General features: G+C 37.7%; 1 protein-coding gene across 1 annotated transcript; it reads right to left on the bottom strand.

Annotated features, from left to right (window-relative positions):
- Positions 1-867: 867 nt before the first annotated feature.
- LOC140855884 (probable magnesium transporter NIPA9) lies at positions 868-4,063 on the bottom strand. Its single transcript, XM_073253134.1, has 4 exons — positions 3,909-4,063; positions 3,487-3,607; positions 2,157-2,305; positions 868-1,372 (listed from the first exon to the last, which is right to left on the bottom strand). Exons 1-4 carry the CDS (start codon positions 3,971-3,973, stop codon positions 1,150-1,152), a joined length of 558 nt encoding a protein of 185 aa, XP_073109235.1. The 5' UTR covers positions 3,974-4,063; the 3' UTR covers positions 868-1,149.
- Between the last annotated feature and the right edge of the window lie 46 nt (positions 4,064-4,109).

The following is a 4,109-nucleotide window of genomic DNA, read 5'->3' as shown; positions in this document are numbered from 1 at the left end:
AACGAAAATTCTATGCTTCTTATCTAAATCTATCATCTACTACCGTAGCAGGCGGAAACAGGAAGGAAGATCCACCAAACAGAGGACAAAAGCTCGTGAGTTCCCTGGTTCGAGAATCAGAACCAGTTGTTATCATTAAAATACTATTAACTTTGTTACTGAAGCTCCAGCAAGATGGCACCTCTGTTTTCTGGCGGCGAAGCATCGATGACTTGGGATCGAGAAAAGGCTTCTTGTCATGCATCAGATGTAATATTCATGAAGATGATGTTGCCTCATAAAGAAAAGGCCACCTGCTTCTGAAGACTTTGGCTGCTCAATTCACATAAAGGATTCTCATCTGGATAGCCTCTTCATCCAAATGCCCAAAAACCCAATGACAATATATACCATTTGTATGACGTTATGCACCCAGATAAAAAGAAACTAACATGGAATTAATAACAGTAGAGAGGAAATGCGATACTCATCTCTGAAACCCTAGCGATCTTGCTAAATCCGAAGTGTGAATTTTTCACAAATATTCTCTAAAATGTATCATGAACTGACTAAACTAGGGAAACCAACAACAGACGGTCTAAGGTTAAAAAAAGGTGGGTATAGAAGAGATGGGAATTCCATGAACCTCTGTAGTTTGCAAGTTGTCACTTAATTTAACTGCTTCCATCAACAAGAAGAATTAAATTGAAGCTCAAGATGTTGATTGATTTGGACCTTATCAAAGGACCATCAGAGTCCCACAACTTGCTAATCATGAGATCCAGATCATCATATAGCATTGAAGGTCATTCTTATTACCAAAAAAAAAGTCATTCTAGCAATGCTCCACTTCTCAGGAACAAGTGGAACTAAGAAAACTCATAACGGTTCTTTTCAAAAGCGAGAGAGAGAGAGCTCAGATACCATAATTAAGGATGTATGGAGGTGCATTGTTTTAGTAGCCAAAAATACTCTGGCTGAGCCCCAAGACCAACTCAATTGCGGTGGAGGCTACAAGAACAATCATGAATGAAACGGAAGCCTAACCAAAGAAAAAACCCACCTGATTTTACATCTTTAATCACAAATGCTGACAAGTTAAAAACCAATGATACCGGGAGATGATATGCTGAAGGCATCAAATGGTAATTCAGGTTTCTCGTAACTTCTCTAGGCCTTTTCTTTTGCCGGGGATGTTATCAGATGATGCAACGTTGATGCATGGATAACTGCACTTGGTGGGCTTGTATCTTTAACCCGTAATGAGCCAGACCGCCTAAGATTGTGATGCCTCTCAAGGTTACTTCTCAAAATGTGTCGAATAGGCCTAGGTAGAACTCCCATCAGCCGAGTTGAGCATACAAGAACAATTACCCCAGCAGTGATAAAGGACCTGCAAATAGCATATGATGTTTGTTTCCACCCACCGTATACTAGAAGAAAATGCAGAGAAGTGCATAGCTTCCACTAATGGAGAAAATCTGTTTACCATCCGAAAATTTCTAAATGCAAAATGAACAATGTTTACGATGAGCACATGAACCAAGAAAGAGTTCTACATAGTTATATCATCTTCATAATTCAAAACGATTGCTCTGATGCACAAGCAGCTTATTCAATCGGATTATAATGTATATATTATGGAGCCTCAAGATTGATATGGTTCTGCTTCTGTACATAATAGGAGTGAACAATGGTTGTCCCGACACATAACTAATATCCATGTCAGCACAGTACATAATTGGTAACAAGTCTAAAAATTTCTGGTTTGATAAGAAATAAAAAGGAATATCAAAAATTCGTGTGGCTTAAGCTGAAGCAATTACTTTCGAAGTAACAGAAAGAAAAATAACAACTGGAGTGAGATAGTCGGAGTCCAAAAGAGGATTTCTCACTTCTTTCTCTTATTGAAAACTGTGCATGAGACTTTCATCTCGCACCGCTCCTAAGTGACAAAAAAAACAAACTTATCTTTTTTTCTTTTTTGATTACCTTCCTCACATATGTATAAGACCAAATCCATTCTAATCTCATAATATTACGTTGCCAACAACATCAGTCGTTTCGATCTTTATGAAAGAAATGATGCATGAGATGCTTAGCATACATCTAAAAAAGAAAGAGAATTCATCTTAAAGCTATTGATGTGAAATTAAGCGAGCCAAGTTGTGGAATACCATCCAAGCAAGAGAGAGAGACGAGCAACAGATGCTGAAGGCATGTCTTCACCCAGGGCAAGCATACCAGCTAGTACGCCAGTCAAAATAGATGCCACAGCTGCACATGTAGATACCACAATAGCCCTCCCATGCTTTAGCCCTCGGGTCTGTTCAAAGAACTCAGCCAAGGTAAGATCACAACCAAACAAACCCATTATTTTTTTTTTAAATAAAGGGAAAAAGAAAAGTAAACATTTGTATCAAGCTGAATATAAAAAAAGGCAGCCCTATGCACGAGGCTCCCATTATTGCAGCATCTAGAGAGTGTCATATGTATGGAGCCTTACCCTTGCTTATGGAAAGGCTGTTTCCATATTCTGAACCCGTGACCTTCAGGTTACGATGCACATCGACTTATATGTTGAGCTTAATAGATATTTATTTATATGTAACAACAATATTCTGACTGTTAAATTCTGGCTCTATATAGCCACATAATGTGTACAAGCATGTGTGAAAATAGAGAGACTAAATCGAGAGAAAACCAATTTTCTAAGAGGACAGTTTCATCATTCCCCTTTGAAAATTGCACTGATCCTGCCAACTAGTTATAGCCAGCTAGCTGAAAAGTGCCAAACTCTAACAGGCAATAGCGACAACTCAATAACTGATGGTCACCTCTGTTTCAAACGGAAGGACGTTGGTTAGAATCTTGACTGGTGCATCCTCAAGAAGCCAAGCCCAGGTTATTATAATAATACCGGTGGTCTCCCTCCCATCACATTAAAAAAAGGGCGATACAAATCATGTTATCAGTTTTGAACTGAACCGATCAAATAATGTCGGGACCAGGATGATCAAAAGCATGAGGAGGAAAAAATTAGGAGATTCCAAAAAATTGGTGTTTCGGAATAATAACAGAATATCTAATCAAATGGTGATTCCATCTTCTTAAGTAACAAGCTTCATCGCATCTTTGTCAGGTCGGCTTTATGGATCAGGGTATGAATTGAAGTTTGAGAATCACTGTTTATTCCCCGAAATTTGCAACAGCATCCAGCTATGAAAGTTGTCGGCATAAAACTATTTTACAGATCTGTTATTACTTGCTTGTGCATCTGGTATTGAATGAGGCCCTTCAGTATCTGCAGTTATTAGATTCATGTTTTTGAAAATCTTGAACTAGTATTTGATGATCATCAGTGCCCAAGTGCACGTATTTCAATGGCATCTCTGTATGAAGTGAATTGTTCCAGCAAAAAGTATAATAATCATCAAACGGCCTTCGACATGTGTACCACACACAAGAATTTCATGCAAAAGAGAAAAAGATAAATATTGAAAATACCTGATAAACAAATCCAGTGGCACTACAGCATATACTGATTGAAATACATACAGGAACCACAACCTTAGAGAAGCCCTGCTCTGAGAACAAAAATCCCATTTTTGATATTACGGATGCCATCCTGTAATTATATGTTGCAAGCATTAGCAACTAACATCTCCTTAAGAACATACCAAGCTACAGCGATGGGATAGATTTCTGAGGGCATAAAACTGCAATGATGTAATGTCTATTCCACATTTAAATAATTTACATTTTAAAAATATAGATTATTTAGATTGGATAGATGTAGATGCAGGTAAATTTGATAACAGGTAATTCTGGATGAAAAATAATGGCGCACAAATCAAAAGGGAAAGAAATAATGTCACAGATGCACTAATTGTATGAGAAGAAAAGAATGGAGGGTCATGAAACAGCACCCAAATAGAATGCCTGATTCCAAGCCAAATATGATCTCCTCGACAACTTCAGATTGCATCTGCATTGGATGTGCAGAATGTCAAACATTGTGCAAGCAACATATAGTTAAAAATATGAAGTCTGATGGAAATAAGATATACAGAAGAAGATTAAAAAGCAAATGATACAGTTTATCTAGTAGAAGGGTATGAACACCTACC

Source organism: Elaeis guineensis, chromosome 2 (assembly GCF_000442705.2).
Source record: "Elaeis guineensis isolate ETL-2024a chromosome 2, EG11, whole genome shotgun sequence".
Classification (NCBI taxonomy): Eukaryota; Viridiplantae; Streptophyta; class Magnoliopsida; order Arecales; family Arecaceae; genus Elaeis; species Elaeis guineensis.
Note: the sequence above shows the minus strand (reverse complement) of the source record. Positions and strands in the feature narration are given on the sequence as shown.